The sequence below is a fragment of the Antechinus flavipes genome, chromosome 2 (genome assembly GCF_016432865.1).
Source record: "Antechinus flavipes isolate AdamAnt ecotype Samford, QLD, Australia chromosome 2, AdamAnt_v2, whole genome shotgun sequence".
NCBI lineage: Eukaryota > Metazoa > Chordata > Mammalia > Dasyuromorphia > Dasyuridae > Antechinus > Antechinus flavipes.
In genome coordinates this window covers 260,093,412-260,108,601 of record NC_067399.1, presented here as the reverse complement: position 1 = coordinate 260,108,601, position 15,190 = coordinate 260,093,412, and the positions used below count along the sequence as shown (strand labels likewise).

The following is a 15,190-nucleotide window of genomic DNA, read 5'->3' as shown; positions in this document are numbered from 1 at the left end:
CAGACAAATCCAGGCGTCCCTGGATCCTCAAAGTCTATGACAGCAGAATTCCAGCTTTGGCAGATTATATCACGCTCAAGAAGCTCTAAAACAGTCCCAGCAGCACATTATGGCTGTTTTTAAAGGACCAGCCTAAGTACAGAGGGAAGGGCTCATCACCAGTAGGCTGCCTTTATGGTAATGAATTCTTTGGCTCTGGCAACCCATGAGACAAAGAAAAATGTAAAATGACTCTGGGTTTTACATGATACCATTCTGCTTGTTGAGACAGAGGCAAAGGAATACAGAAGTGAATAGAGATTACTAATCTTTTTAGACTACTTATAAACATTTAGCTAGTACTCTAAATGAGAGATCCTTGTCCAGTGACAAATGCTCAAACTTGTTACTGGACAATATAAATTTTGCCTGTCTTAACAATCTCAAGGATTCTTAATCTGGTTCCTTAAGGGGTCTATGAATTTAGATAGGGGGGAAAGCCACACTAAAAAAAAAAAAACATATATATATACATACACACACACATATATATAATTGGTTTCTTTTATCATTTCCTTTATCAAACTGTCTATTTTACACTATTCCTGAGAAGTTCCTGGACTTCACCAGATTATCATGGGGGAGAGATCATGACATAAAAAAGATGAACTCCTATTACAAATGAAACCAGAAGACAAAAGGAAGTTATGGTTAAAGAGAAGGATAAACTCACAAGTTCTACTTGGAGAGACAAAAAAAAAAGTGGGTTAAAACCGTATGAGAATCCCTGCCTGACAAAACACATTTTAGAAAACAAAGGGCATGATTTCAGAAAAAACATGGTAAGACCTATATGAACTGATGCAAAGCAAAATGAGAAGAACCTGGAGATCATTGTGCACAGTAACAGCAATGTTTTAATGATGATCAACTGTGAAAGATTGGCTATTCTAATCAATACAGTGATCCAAGATCATTCCAAAGGACTCATGATGAAAAATATTATCCATATCCAGAGAACTGAACTGAGTGCAAACTGAAGTAAAATTTTCTCATCTCCTTGATTTTTCTTACTTTAAAAAAATATGGCTAATATGGAAATATATTTTGCATAATTTCACATTTAACAATCATACTGCTTGCTTTCTCAGTGAATACAGGAGGAAGAATTTGAAACTCAAAATTTAGAAAAAAGAAAAGAATTAATAAATAAATAGCAGACTAAAAAGAAATAACTGCTAAAAAGATCTCTTTCCATTATCAACTAAGGCATAAAATGGAGAGGTGAAACTTGCCAAAGATGTTTGCCATTGTGGCAGAGTGTTTGAATTCAAGAGGGATTTCCTACAAATGATGAAGGCATTTTGGGATTCTTATTCAGAGATGACATTATGCTGATGGCATTCAATCCCCAGATCACTGCAGAGCTTCCTATATGAAGCCCATAATCATTCAAAAGAATTTGGTGGGAGTATCCACACAGGAAAAAACAAGTAGATGAAGAATGCCTACTTAGTGTAGACTACGATAATTGGTTTGAGAGACATTGCATAGAATTGGCCAATCAATGGAGAAATCATGGATAGATGCTACAGATGAATGATGAATTGGTCTCAAATCTAAACATTTGAAATTTGTCTTGGGAAATTACATGGTGCTTTTAGTGACCCCAAGAGTCTCACTAAAACAAGAATAGATATTTGGTCTAGAATTGGGATTTTATTGTTGTAAAGATGTCCCAGAGGAGGAAAGTCCTACAAATGCAGGTAAGTACCTTCTCTGAAACTTATGTACTTAAAGAGAGGCCTAGGGCACTGAGAGGTTAAGTGATTTGTCTATACACAAAACCAATATGTGTCAAAATCAGGGTTTGAACTGGAGAACTGAATCATCCAAAAGGTAATGGAAAGGCTTATGGTGGGAAATAATTCATTGACTAATTTAAAAGCCCAACAAAAACTAAGATTTATGTTGGGTGAGAGCAGGATGTAACATGTGACCAACAAGGAACCTCATGGGAGGAAGAACATAAAGAGTATCAAATAGGATGACAGAAAAAGATGGTCCTGTAATAGGAGAGAGGGAATGGTCAGTGGATACCCTGCAGGCTTTTTCGGTGTCTCTTTCATATCCAGAATTGAAGAAAGACCCCATCCCACCCATGGAGGATTTATGGGCAGACAAGGGAAGAGAAGCACATTGGTTGCTGATCATTAACATCATGGACCACTGAAGTAGTATTTACAGATTAGGTCACTGAGGCTCACAGGGTCTCGTTTGTGACCCAAAGTCACGGATCCAGCGGGCTCTCCACATCCAGAGCCTTTTATTGTATGTTCTCTCCAGATTCCTCCCCCTGCCAGGGCCGTTTCCACATGTACCTCCCTCCCCCAGGGCCAGCTCCTACTTGTCCATCTCCTTCTGGATCTCCTCCTTGGCCATGCTCTTGAGTTGGGAATAGAACCACAGGTGCTCCTCCACCGTGAGCTTGTCAAACAGAACGTTGTGCTGCGGACACATGCCCAGATTCTTGCGGATTTCATCCATCTCTGTCCGGATGTCATGGCCATAAATCGTGGCTGAGCCAGATGTTGGAGGGAACAGGCCGGTCAAGATGGACCTGGGTGGGAGAGGAAAGAGGCTCAAGCCCAGGGAACAGAGGGGAAGGGAGACTGGGCTCTGCCAGAGTGGGCTGGGATCCTGGCTACCCGCCCTCCCCCCTTAAACCGCCTGCCCCAGCATCCTGGCAAGTGGCAGGCACTCACATGGTGGTGGTCTTGCCAGCTCCATTGTGGCCCAAGAAAGAGACCACCTGATTCTCATACAGGTTGAGACTCAGTTTGTTCAAAGCCATCTTCTTGTCATTCTTATAGACCTTGGTGAGCTTATCCACACAAACGACCAGGGGCAGATGACTGGGCTCCTCTTCTATCCCTCGAGTTTCCTCTGCATCACAAGTCCCGGGGTCAGCAAGGGCCGAGCAGGCCCCCCAGACTCCCCAGCTCCAGCCCAAATGCTGCCCTGCTTGTCTGGGTGACATTGCCAGATTCCCACCTGCGCCAGCTTACCCAGCCTCCGGCTCTCCATAGCGCACGCCTGGTCTTCCTCCATGACGCTGAGCCGAGGGGGTCTCGCCCAGGGCCAGCTCCACTCCCAGGCCTCTGCCCGCCCACTCCCCAACCAGTAAGACTTCTGAAGTGGGAAGTACCAGGGCCGAGGAAGCCCATACATGCCTGGGGTGGGACCAAAAGATCATAAGAGTTAGAGCTGGGACGGGCCCAGAAACCGCACCAACCCCCTCCTTTTTTATGGGTGCAGAAAAAGAAATGCAATGAGGGGGAACCACGGGAGAGTTGGGATCTGACTCCAACTACTGGGTCAGGAGGCGGCAGGAAACGGGCAGAAATGTGAGACAGCTGGGGGACAAGAGAGCCTTTTGAGACAATACAGAGAGAACGCTACCCAGTCATGAAGATTTGAATTCAGATTCTGGCTCAAATGCACAACTTTGTGACCCTGGCTAGGAAACTTCAGTTTCCCCTCTTCTGGAAAGGGATAATAATCACATCTACTTCACAGCATAGTAAGAATCAGATAAGTATTATGTAAAACCTTAAATTTTCATATAAATATGAGCTATTATTATTACTATGACTAATAATAATAATTATCTCATTCACTTCTTTTCTGATAACAGTTCAGATAAAAATAGTCCCCGGACAAGGAACTATATCCTATTATTATCCTTGTGTATCCAGGGTGTCCCAAAAGTCTTAGTGTGATTTAAGCTTTCCTAAGTTTCACTAAAACTTTGGGACATAGCCTGTTTAATGCCCTGCAGAGCCCTGCTATTACCTTGTTCCTCTCCTTTTTTTGAGGAATTCAGATAAAGACAGTCTGAGGACCAGTCACTATCCTGCCACTGCTATTTTGTATTTTACATTTGGTGAATTGTTTGCTGCATGTGTGGAAGGCTGGGCTTGTTTGGTATGTGCCCTTGTTTTGACTGGGGACAAGACCAGTGTGGACTTCACACCTATCTGTGACTGCTAATCAAAGGCCTCAGGTTTCATTCAAGCCAGGTCTCAACCTCTCCTGTGGATTCAAGGCCTCTTGTCTCCTCACAATGTCTTCACCAACAAGTCTGGCTTGATTCCACAACTTCCCTCCCCAAGGACACCCAGCTAACTGGGCTGGGAAATGCAAGCTGATAAAGTACTTTCTTCTGACCCTGGATAAGGGGACATTTGGAGTTCTGGAATTGCTAAGCTTGAAAACATTGGTAAATATTTACTGTTGACCATGGGAAAGGATGTTGTTGAGAAAGTTTCTAAAGTACTCAGGAAGGTCTATTCTGGCCATACCAAATGTCTCTACAGACAGCCCCCTCTGGGAGAAACCTTAGAATAAATTAATTTCCCAAATTAATCTGATCAAAGAACACTGAAGGCTTAAAATATATTAACTAGACCTACAAAATCTAGGAGGGGAGTCCCCAGGAAAATGACAGTGTTTAGGAGGAAATTAAGCCCATTCTCACCCTGAAAAATTTCCATATGTAATACACATTTTCAATACACATGAAATTTCATATTTACTATTTTTAGGCAACAAATATGACTAATATCAACAATTTTTCAGGGAAACGCAGTTCATATCATGAAGAAATGAAGAACAATAGTTTGGCCTATGTTTAGGGGCCAGTAAATCCCCCAGATTTAGGGGGAAATTCCTGGACTCATCCTTTACTCTTACCCTTGCTTGAGCCTCCATTAAATAGCTAACATTTATATGGCCCTTCAACCTTTCACACAAGATTTTGTGTATATTCTCTCATTTGATCCTCACAGCAACCCTCTGAGGGAGCAGCTATTATTATTCCTATTTTACAGATGAAGAAACAGACTAAGAAACTTTCCCAGAGTGACACAGGGCTGAAGGCAAGATCTGAAGTCAAGTATTCCAGATTCCAAGTTCAGTCAGCACTTTATTCACTATACCACTGAGCTGCCCAGGCCAGAATGGTGGGGGGCAGCTCTTGCCAGGCCACATCCCTCTGAGAACACCCCAAGTGGTCTCCACTCTTCCGCTCCCCTGAGCCAGATTTCAGACCTAACTGGGACAAGAGGGCCCTCTGCCTAAGTAACTACTTCCCTTAGATTCAACAAAAACTTAATAATAGCAAGAGATAACAGGGCAGCTAGGTGGCACTGTAGTGCACAGAATGCTGGGCCTGGAGTCAGGAAGACAACTTTCCATGTTCAAATTTTGCCTCAGACATAGACTGTGTGATGCTGGGCAAGTCACTTAATCCTGTTTGCCTCAGTTGCCTCATCTATAAAATGAGCTGAAGAAGGAAATGGCAAATCACTCCAGTATCTTTGCCAAGAAAGCCCGAAATGGGATTATTACTCTGTTGGACATGACTGAAATAAATGAACATTAATTTCATTTATTATTTCATTTATTTATTTATATTTAATCTTGTGAGATAAGTTGAAGTAGGAAACTAATACATAAAGTGCTAAACCTTAAATGTTTTCATTTAAATTTAATTAATTAATTTAAATGTTAATATTATTATTATAAATATTATGCAAAGCCAAGGAAGGTCCTAAAGGGTTGGGGAGATAAGATGATAAGACATTCAAAGATTGCTGGAAAATAGTTTACTTAGGGTTTATATCCCAAAGAGATTTTAAAGAAGGGAAAGGGACCTGTATGGGCAAGAATTTTTGTGGCAAGTCTCTTTGTAGTGGCCAGAAATTGGAAACTGAGTGGATGCCCATCAGTTGGAGAATGGCTGAATAAATTGTGGTATATGAATATTATGGAATATTATTGTTCGGTAAGAAATGATCAACGGGATGATTTCAGAAAGGCCTGGAGAGACTTACATGAACTGATGCTGAGTGAAATGAGCAGGACCAGGAAATTATTATATACTTCAACAACAATGCTATATGATGATCAATTCTGATGGATGTGGTCATCTTCAACAATGAGATGAACCAAATAAGTTCCAATAGAGCAGTAATGACCTGAACCAGCTACACCCAGCAAAAGAACTCTGGGAGATGACTCCCTTTACCAAATCACAGCATCTGGTCTATGTCTTCTAAAATTGGCAACTCCACGTTCATATCAATTCCCCCTATATGTCTGATATCAAGCTTCCACAAAAGAAATCTGAAGCAAAGATTTCTCTGCCAATTGTCAAATTTCTCTTTTATGTTGTCTGAAATGATAGTGTTCGTGAGAAAGTTTTTCAATCTCAGGTTATCAAAATCATCTATTTTGTCTTTTATAATTATCTCTATCCCTTTTTAAGTTAAGGTTTCTCCCTCTAACTACAACTAGGAAAAATATAGCTCTGTGTAATTATAGTGACTAATCTTAGCCCTGCAGAAGAAATAAAAAAGGTATCTCCTTCCTTTGTTTGGCAAGGTAAGGTACAGTGAGTGTGATTTGCTGTAATATCATCAAACTTGATTGGTGTTTTACCCATTTTTTTTTTTTTTACTTTATTACTAGAGATGACTAGGTAATATTGTTTGATAAAGTCAAAAAGACCCGAATTCAAATACAGCTTTGGACACTTAATAGCTGTGTGACTACAGGTAAGTCACTTAACGCTTCTGTTTGCCTCAGTTTCCTCAATTGTAAAATAGGAATAATAGTAGCATCTCTCTCTTCCAGGGTTGGTTGAAGGATTAAATAAGATATTTGTGAAGTGCTTAGCATAGTACCTGGCTAAGGCACTTAATGAATACCTATTCCCTAAGCAAAGAATGGGCTAGGGAATTCTGAATATAATTCAGAAATAATTGATCAATAACACTTTTTTTAAAATACCCATTAACTTCATCCTGAAGATTAGAGTTGGATCTCAGAGTCAGACGGGACCTCAAAGGTCCCTCGCTTTGTTTAACTCCTGGAGAAGCAGCGGCAGGGACAAGTGGTCTCATTTTGGCTCAAGGCCCCCTTCAGAAAGGCCCTGGGAGGCAAGGCCCCTATCCCACAACATCCATACCTGGGTGCACAGCCTCAATGTACCACGTGAGCACTCCGTACACCACAGCATCCGCTATCAGCATCATCATGGACAGAAGCAGATTGAAATCATCGCCCTCCACCGGAGACTGGCTGAAGGTGTGCCACTGGATGCCCACCCCGGCCACCTCGTAAAGGGCAAAGTACTTGGATCCCAGGCCAAAGGCTGTGGTAGACATGAGAGACTGGGGAGAGACCAGAAGGCAATCAGGGGAGGAGCTGCCTTTGGGGAGCAATCCCAGGCCCTCCGGAAAGGGCAAGAATGGGGGGCCCCACCTTGCTCCCAGGGCCCCTGCCCGGGCTCCCCACCAGGCAGCTACTCACTGCAATGCATTTCTCGAAGGCCGTGATCTTGTCGTGGGCCACCTCCTCTCGGATGGCCACGTACATGTAGGGCACGTAGCTCAGGAAGTAGATGATACCCCCGCAGGCTGACGCCAGCTTAGCTTTGGAGTAGAGCACGGACACCAGGAAGCTGAGACCAGAGAGCACAGCGTGAGACCCCGGGCAACACCTAATGTGCCCTAAGACTCCCTTCACACGGGCTCTGGCGGCCGAGCCCCTTCCCTCTCCGGGGCCCAGCTTCCCAGCTCCCCCAGCCCTCTCAGGGCTTGCCACTGTCACATAGGAGTCATGTTTACTCCAGGGCCCCTGGCATGTCAGATAAAGAACTGGGCTCAAAACCAAGAAAGCCTGGGTTCAGATCCTGCCTCTGACACCTAACAGTCCTGTGAACTTGAAACAGTGTCCTCGGCAGCTCTCTAAGACAGAGAGTGGCAGAAAACGTGCTAAAAGCATGGGTCTGGTAACCTCCCCATGGCAAGGTCCCTACGCCAAGTGTTCGCAAACTTTCTGCCTCGGGACCCCGTTATACACTTTTTTGTTTTTTGCAGTGGAGGGCAAGGCAATTGGGGTGAAGTGATCCAGGATCACCCAGATAAAAGGTGTCAAGTCTGAAGCCACAGAAATGTGGCTAAAGACTCAGGTCCTCCTGACTCCACTAGTCAGTGATCTATCCATTGTGCTTTATACTCTTTTTTTTCCCTGAGGCAGATGGGGTTAAGTGACTTGCCCAGGGTCACACAGCCAGGAAGTGTTAAATATTGAGGCCAGATTTGAACTCAGGTGCTCCTGACTTTAGGGCTGGTGCTCCATCCTCTGCTCTACCTAGCTGCCCCCCTTGCTTTATACTCTTAAAAATTACTGAGAACCCTAAAGAGTTTTTGTTTGCCCTAGTAATTAGTACTGATAATTTTTAAATCTTTGTGTTATTTCATTTTTAAAAAATAATAAACCCATTATGTATCCATCTAAATGATCTATTTTATGAAAAATTAACTATATTTTCCAAAACAAAAAAAATTAGGAACAGCATTGTTTTACATATTTTTGCAAATTTTTAATGTCTGTCTTAATAGTAGACAGCTGGATTCTCGTATCTGTTGCTGCATTCAATCTGTTAACAATAGGTTGTTCTAGTTGAATTATGTGAAGAAAATCTGGGCTCATACAGATACATAATTGGGAAAAAAAAGATGTAGTTATATAGACAAATGACAAATACCATCTTGGTATTATTATGAAAATAATCTCTAAACTCCGGGTCTCCTGCAAGGATCCTGGGGACACCCAAGGGTCTGAAAACCACTCTTTGAGAATACCAATGAAACCAAAGGTCTGGGCCAACCCTGAGCCAATATGGGCTGGTGGGCACATGGAGTTAGTCCACCCCTATTCCCCAAGCCCCCTACCCACTGTTCCCTCTTCCTGCCCTCCCTCACCAGAACATGATGGTGGCCACAGCATAGATGGCCAGGAAAAGCCAAATGATGAGCACGTGGCTGTGCATGAGCACTTTGCCGTATTTGAGGATGGCCGTGAGCGCCGTCACCGATATGGAGAGCTGGACAAAACCCGTGATGAACCAGGCCACCCAGTGCACCGCATTGTTCAGCCCCATTGTCTTCATCACCTAGGAAAAGGGCCAGATCGGTAGAGTCAGGGGAGGGAAGGAGCCCAGGGGGAGGACCAGGGGTTGGATGCCCGGGGACCAGTGCCAGGCGTGCTTGAGAAAGGAAGGGCACCAGAAGGGGGCCTCTAGCTCCAAGGGGCTGCCCACAGCAAGCAGGGGGGGATCCTGATGGGGGAGAGGATCGGGAACAGCCCCCCTCCAGCCCCCACTCCTACCTCCTTGAGACGATGCTCCTTCTCAGCCACTATGTGCTGAATCATCATGGCCACAGAGTAGACCCAGGAGATCACCATGCAAAGGGGCATCATGTGCTCAATCACAAACAGGAAGCTGCAGCAAAAGAGAGCAAAGGGACTCGAGCTGCTATGCAACCTCCATGTCTGGGGTTCCCAGACAAAGCCCTAGGAGCTCGCGATTCCGGGACAGCCAGGGTACAATGCACGCTCTTCCTTCCCTTTTACCTGCTCAACATCCTTTAAAGCAAGTGTCAACTGAACACCAATAGAAACGGTGTTTCTGAATCACACATAGGACCCCTGCAGGCCACAAATTAACTTAGAAAACCACTTTTTATGTTATCTCTGTTTTGTTGTGTTTTTATTTATTTTGTTAAATATTTCTCAGTTCTATTTTAACCTGGTTCTGCAGCACTTGGGGTATTGTGGATCTTCCATGTTTAACACCTCTGCTTTAAAGCCTACCTCTCCTACCACCTCTTCCCCGAATCCATCCCTCATGCTCATCAGTTAATAACAATCTAACCTCTTAGATTTCAGAGAGCACTTTCTTGGCAAGTCTGTAATGTGCCTTTAATGTAACATTATGCATTATAAATATCGGTGTTTGCGTTTTATTCCTCTACTAAAGAAGAAGTTTCATGAGCATCTTACCTAAATTTTGTCTCTTACATGTAATTTTTTCTCTTACATACAGTAAACACTCAATAAATATTTGCTAAATGGATGAATCAATCACATGTCAAGTCTAGGTTTCCTCTGAAAATTGTGGTGATTTATCTTTGGCAATAAAATGCCTTACTAATAGAATCTGAACTAGAAAAAAAATCATGGGGTGTGCTGGTTGGGAGAGCTTATGGGTTCTAGAACAAAATCAGGATGAGGCAAGGAGGAAAAAGAATTCTGGGTGAGGAGGCAGTGTTAGACCTGCCAAGAATGAGCTGGGTTTCCCTACTTACAAAATGACAGGGTTGGACAAGATGCTGTCTAGGGTCCCCGAGAGGGTTTTGTGAACCTAAGCTGAGTGTGGAGATAGGATAGGAAGCATCTTGGGCCAGGAGTCAGAATACAAAAGTCCTTTGGGAAGCTCTTCAGCTGCAAAGTGATGTATAAAGGAAGTTATTGTTCTTAGGCTAAGAGAAGAGCTAACATGTATATAGCTAGCATGAAGATTTGTAAAGCATTATATATGTGTGTATGTGTGTGTATTCTTATATATATGTGTGTGTATGTATATTCTTATATTATCTATATATTATATATTATATTATATTATATATATAAAATGTGTGTGTGTATATGTATATAAAAGAATCCTATGTATCCCATTTTATCAATGAAAAAACTAAGACTGATAGAATTAAGTGAGTAGCTCAGAGGTCACACAGCTGAGACAGGATTTGAACTCAGATCTTCCTGACAAAGTCCAGAGCTCTGCCCCCCACATCATCTGCCTCCAATATGATAAAATGGAAAGAACTCGGGTCTGTAGTCAGAGGACCTGGGTGCATATTCTGCCTCTGACAGTTACTTCCTATTTGACCATAGCCAGGTCACCTCATCTCTTTAGGCCTGAGATTCCTCATCTATAAAATAAGGGGAGTTGTACACTAGACAACCTACTGAAATACCTACTCCACAGAAAGGAGAAGCAGAGAGAAACTGTAGTAGGCCAGGGGAAAAGGGAGAACCATGGCTGGAAGCAGTGAGTGACTACAGCTGGAAGATGGATGATTTCAGGGACTCAGGATGAAAAAATACAGGGGTGGGGCGAGCAGCGCAAAACTGAGAAATGCTGCATTGATTTATGTCAGCAGAAGGTATGCAATCAGTTTCCCTTTCCCCATCCCACCCCCCCAAAAAAAATTCCTGGCGTTGGCAGGGACTGGGACGGCTCCCCTGACTTACTCATCCCTTGTATAGCACGGGTACGGGAACATCTGCACGTAATTTCCCGGCTCCACCACATCATGGCCAACAAAGGTATTGATTATTGCTCGTTCCATCATGTCTGGGGGTGAGGAGGGAACAAAGGTCAAGGATCGGGGGGGAAAGGGGGGGACCCGCACCATGACTGAACGATCCCCTTGCCAGGAAGCCCAAGTTAGGAGGTCTGGAAGCTTCCGAGGATGCGAAGGATCAGGGTTCAGATTGGAGATGTCTCCCACCTCCCAGAGAAAGGGTCTCACCCTGGATCCAGACAAAGCCATAGAGGAAGTAGAAGCGTCCCCCAGTGTTGGGCCCAGGCCTCCAGTAGGCCCGGCGGATCTCATTGGTCTTCTCTGTGAAGCTGGAATTCTGTCGGATCTTATAGAGCACGTGGGGCGGGAGGGAACCATCCTTCCGAGTCTGGAAGATCACACCTGTGGTGGAGGTGGGAGGGAGAGAGTGAAGGAGGAAGGGCTGTCATTCGAGAATGGCTGGGCTCCAAGGAGAGGAAGACCATGCAGAGCACAGGAGAAGGAGTTAGGGTCTGAGAAGATGCCAGAGTCAGAGGGGAGAAGGAGGATGGTGGGTAGGGGGAGAAGGAGGGAGGGAAAGCCAACAGCAAGGGAGAGAAGAGTGTGCTGGAGGAGGAGAGTAATGGGATATGTTAGGGAAAGGTGTCTCAAAGCTCGAGGGAAATAGTACCACCAATAACATATAGGAGCAGGAGAATAAAGAAGTGAGTGGAGAACTTGGAGGGGTCAAGGGGGTCTGACGATTGATGGGGGAGTCCTGGCAGGCCCGGGGCTTTAGAGAGAGAGACCAGACTCACTAGCAAACACAGTGACGTTGTCCTGATAAGCCTGGTTAAGGGTGTAGTTGACAATGCTCTCCTCGTCGGGGAAGCCTTTGAAGATATCCACGCTCACCTGAGAGGCAAAAGGCACTGTCAGAAGTCCTGGAAGGGGGTCCTGAGCACCAAAGCGCTAATCTCGGCCCGAGTTAGACACTAATGCAAGTATCAGCGAGAGTTTATGTGGCAGTTTGAGTGGTCTGTGGCATTTGATGCTCACAGCAATCCTGTGAGGTGGGGGCTACTATTAGTAGTATTCCCTTTCTATTTGAGGAAACTCAAGTTTAGAGAAGGGCACCTGACTTGCTCAGGAACTCTTTCATTAACTGTATTTGACTTCTGACTGCAGTCCATTGCTTCCCTGAGTTGCCTTGGTCACCGTCACTGTGCTACACTGTCCAGGTCTGAGAACTTCCCCTGGCAGGAAACCTTGCTGGAACCCCGGTCCCCTTCTGCCCCATGCCCCAAACTCTCCGAGAAGACCTGCATTTCTGGATTCTCCCCAGGAGTAAGAAGGACATCTCGGATGTCTTTCCTTCCCCTGACCTTGGACATGAACTGGATCCAGCCACAGGCAGCATTATCGATGGTGTCCAGCTGCTGAAGAAGAACTGAGGCATTGGGCAAGGAGAAATTGTGGTCCCTGAAGGCAGGGGGTAACTCTCCCTCGGACAGGTTCAGAGCCTCTGGGTGCTGCTGTAAGTCAGTCATATACTAGAGGAAAGAGTTGGGAAGAGCGGCTTAGGATGCTCTTTAAAAGAACGAGACACTAGCGGGTTTGGAGCTACAGTTCTGGTAGGGAAGGAAAGAAAATCTTGTAGAAAAAAGCGGATATTTGAAGAAAATCTGAGATGGATGTTAGAAATTATCTAATCCAGCCTCATCATTCCACCTCCGGTGGAACTGAAGCCCAAAGGGATCCTTGCCCAAAGTCACAGAGTAAGCTAGGGCAGAGGGCAGATTTAACCCAGGACTTCCGACTCCAAGCCAGCACACGCTCCACTACCCTCCGACAGCATCTCCATTTTACTGTAAGCCCTGGATGCTCAGGGTTCGGGGCCGGTTTAATTTTAGGAGTCTAGAACCTGGGTGAAGGGGTGGAATGCCCTCTGGTGGAGGTGCCCTGAAATGGGCAAGAGATTTAATGAGCCCAGGTAGGCTACGGTGTCTCCAAGCCCGCCCCCCCCCACAACCCTCCGCCCGCACCTGCTGCAGCCAGTGGAGATGCTGCTGAAGGCGGCCCTCCTCCAGGAAGCGCCGGATCTCAGCTGAGATGTTGAGCCAGACTTGGGCATAATGGGTCACGTTGCCCACAAAAGCAAAGGTCTCGTTTGCCTAGGGAAAAGGAGGAGAGAGGAAGAAAAATAAGGAAGGTGATTCCTGTCCGGAGGGCCTTAGAAGGACAGGGGTAGCTGGCAGAGCAGTTATGTGGAATGGTGAGAGAACCCCATCATGCCCTGTATGTAGTGGGGAGAGGGAGACGTAGTTTATTTTTGGTCACAGAGGAAAGGAGTGGGAAATAGAAATAGATATGGAAGAGAAACAGGGTGAGCAAGGAAAGGGGTTTGGAAGAAGCCCTTAAAGGAATATTCTATGAGATATGAGTGCACCATTGACTGGCAAGCTAAATCCATAGAGGAGTTTAGTAGACTAAGCAGAGTTAACTATAAGGAGAAGAAAGAAGCCATTAAAAGAAAGATACTATGAGGAGAGAGGGGGAAGGGAGGGAGGGAGGGAGGGGGAAGAAAAAGAGAGAGACAGGGAGAGATAGAGACAGAGACAGAAAGAGACAGAGACAGGCAGAGAGAGAGAAAGAGACACAGAGAGAGGGGAGGGAGGAAGGGAGAGAGAGATGGAGGGGGGAGGGAGGAAGGAAGGGAGAGAGGAAGAAGAAGAAGAAGAAGAAGAAGAAGAAGAAGAAGAAGAAGAAGAAGAAGCAGAAGAAGCAGCAGCAGAAGAAGCAGCAGCAGAAGAAGCAGAAGCAGAAGCAGAAGAAGCAGAAGCAGAAGAAGCAGAAGAAGAAGAAGAAGAAGAAGAAGAAGAAGAAGAAGAAGAAGAAGAAGAAGAAGAAGAAGAGAAGAAGAAGAAGAAGAAGAAGAAGAAGAAGAAGAAGAAGAAACAAGAACCTAATAGAGGGCTTAGCCCCAAAAAGACCTTAACCTGGAGATGTATTCTTGTGGGCATCCTCCAGATGAGCAGTTTTCCCCTTCCCTTCCCCACTCTATACCCCAACTCACAGGCCTCTCTGATTCTCCCCATTCCTCCATACCTTCAGAATGACTCTATCGGCCTCTGTCCCTGCAGGCGCGTACAGGATCTTGGGGTTGCTGGTCATGAGATGCACCAAAAGCCCCAAGTTCCGCTGCTCTTTGCTTGTGAACCCCAGGGAGCTCATGTTGCCTTGTTTCAGCGCCTCGGGTTCGATGGTCCTGAGGAGATGAAGGGAGACAAACTATGTCTCCTTGCCCAGCCTCCCCCAGCCCCTTCCAGCCCCAGCTGGACTGAGAAGCTCTGTCCTAGTCCCCACCCGGGGCCTTCCCTCTCCTGCTGGCACCAGGGGCCCCCACTCTCCCCCTTCCAAGCCCTGCTGCCACCCTGAGAATCAGAACATGAACACTGAAAAGTTCTAGATTAAAGAACATCCATCAGCCTTCTCACTACACAGACCAGGAAGGGCAGACTCCGGGGAGCCACGGGGGCCCAAGCGGCTTTCCTGACCCCTCTGGCTTTACTACTTTGCCCTCCTTCTTTGTGGGGGCCCTCCCCCGCCCCGGCCCCCTCTTCCGGCCCCATACCGGTTGTTCCCACAGAGGATGGGCTGCAAACCGGCCCAGAGCTGCACAAAGGCAGAGCACTTTCCATGCAGACCGTCCCCTCCCAGCTCGCCCTCGCCTTCCCCATCCTCGGCCGTGGCGTTGCCAGTGCTGCTGCTGGTGGCGTTGGTGGCCCAGCCGGTGCCGTTGGCGGCCTGCGGGGGGGCGCGGCTGGCGCAGGCCCCCTGGGGGAGCAGGCGAGCCAGGGAAGAGAGAACATCCACATCCCGGAGCACCTTCTCCACCCCCAGCAGGTCCCCGAGCAGCACCTGAAGCCTGGACCTCCTCTGCGCGCTTGGGCCGTTCACCGCCTCCAGGTGGAGCTGTGGGGGAGGAGAGAGAGCGGAGGAAAATAGGA

General features: G+C 46.0%; 1 protein-coding gene across 1 annotated transcript in view; it reads right to left on the bottom strand.

Moving 5' to 3' along the window:
* ABCA2 (ATP binding cassette subfamily A member 2) overlaps positions 1 to 15,190 on the bottom strand; it is a 69,014-nt gene that overhangs the window by 21,099 nt on the left and 32,725 nt on the right. The window contains 14 exon segments of the mRNA XM_051976929.1: positions 2,387 to 2,599; positions 2,745 to 2,925; positions 3,048 to 3,212; positions 7,013 to 7,217; positions 7,357 to 7,507; positions 8,814 to 9,004; positions 9,220 to 9,334; positions 11,149 to 11,251; positions 11,430 to 11,603; positions 11,999 to 12,095; positions 12,566 to 12,733; positions 13,226 to 13,354; positions 14,289 to 14,448; positions 14,815 to 15,155. Coding sequence (XP_051832889.1) covers positions 2,387 to 2,599; positions 2,745 to 2,925; positions 3,048 to 3,212; positions 7,013 to 7,217; positions 7,357 to 7,507; positions 8,814 to 9,004; positions 9,220 to 9,334; positions 11,149 to 11,251; positions 11,430 to 11,603; positions 11,999 to 12,095; positions 12,566 to 12,733; positions 13,226 to 13,354; positions 14,289 to 14,448; positions 14,815 to 15,155 — 2,393 coding nt within the window.